At 44.1% G+C, this 1,432-nt stretch overlaps 1 protein-coding gene across 1 annotated transcript in view; it reads right to left on the reverse strand.

Moving 5' to 3' along the window:
- Positions 1 to 833: 833 nt before the first annotated feature.
- The window catches only part of LOC106013232, a 7,559-nt gene continuing 6,960 nt past the window's right edge, over positions 834 to 1,432 (reverse strand). Inside the window, exon 3 of the mRNA XM_035972536.1 lies at positions 834 to 1,428. Coding sequence (XP_035828429.1) covers positions 901 to 1,428 — 528 coding nt within the window. The 3' untranslated portion in view covers positions 834 to 900. The remainder of the gene's footprint in view (positions 1,429 to 1,432) is intronic.

Here is a 1,432-nt window from a genome sequence, read left to right on the forward strand (position 1 = left end):
TCTTTGCAACTCGAATCTAAGGTGGTGATATAAATTGTTATGGATTTATCGTCTAGAACAAATAAAGAAAAGCAGATTTTTTTCCCACAAGTTTTAAGTCTTGGTGAGTGGGTGGGGTATCTTCGTAAAATGGCTACCACACGGAAACCTGTCTACTTGAATGAGATTAACGAGAATTTACTCCCGTTTTTGTTAAGGCCTACATCTATTAAAATTTGTTTCTGCTGTCTCATGTTCGCCTTGTAGAACAGACCTTCTAGATCTATGGAATGCTTGAATAACTTCATTTACATGTAGGCCTACTATTTCTTCCACGAGTTACATGTAGTTAGCCAGTTCCTACCAGCGTCTGGGGGTGAGGTGTGAGTCAGGAGACATGAGTTTGATGCTTGTCTGGGTGGGGAGAAAGTTTATCTAATGCCAGTATCTCCGTTTTTCACTAAATACAGGGCCTAAACCACAAACACCGGCACCAATATAGCCTACCTTTTTGTTAGTTTTAGTTTTAGTTTTAGTAGAGGTTTTACGGCGCTCGCAACTGCATAAGGTCATATATATGAGCGTCAGAGAAGATTAGAGGCGTGACACGAGAGTAACACATAAAAAAAGAAGAAGGGGGAGATAAGGACGATAGATGTTTGATAGGAAAGAAGGAGCAAACCACACCAGAGCACCGGCCAACCACCCATAGCCTACCTTTGCGGCGAATCTATTGAACAATGTTTAGTATGTGTAGTGTGAACAATGATTTATTATCTTGTGTCAAGTAGATCTAAAGTAAATGTCACAATTTTTTTTTTTTGCGAGGAAAATAATAGACGCAGAATGAAAGCTGAATGAACAACAACCAACAGATTGATTTATTTGATGTCCGTATCGTGTTCAATATAGACTAAAACACTATTTGCTGATAATTTGATTAACCCATTGGGCTTCCACCTGATCCTCCAAATTTGTCTTTGAAACTTCCCATTCCTCCAAATCCACCAGACCCACCTGAATCACCGGATCCACCTGATCCACCCATAGGACTACCTCCTGATCCACCTGATCCACCCATAGGACTACCTCCTGATCCACCTGATCCACCCATAGGACTACCTCCTGATCCACCTGATCCCCCCATAGGACTACCCCCTGATCCACCAGATCCACCCATGGGACTACCTCCTGATCCACCAGATCCACCCATAGGACTACCTCCTGATCCACCTGATCCACCTGATCCACCTGAACCACCCATGGGACTACCTCCTGATCCACCAAATTTGTCTTTGAAACTTCCCATTCCACCAAATCCACCAGACCCTCCTGATCCACCTGATCCACCTGATCCACCTGATCCACCCATAGGACTACCACCTGATCCACCTGATCCGCCCATGGGACTACCTCCTGATCCACCTGATCCACCCATAGGACTACCTCCTGA

This window comes from Aplysia californica, unplaced genomic scaffold (genome assembly GCF_000002075.1).
Source record: "Aplysia californica isolate F4 #8 unplaced genomic scaffold, AplCal3.0 scaffold00733, whole genome shotgun sequence".
Taxonomy (NCBI): Eukaryota; Metazoa; Mollusca; class Gastropoda; order Aplysiida; family Aplysiidae; genus Aplysia; species Aplysia californica.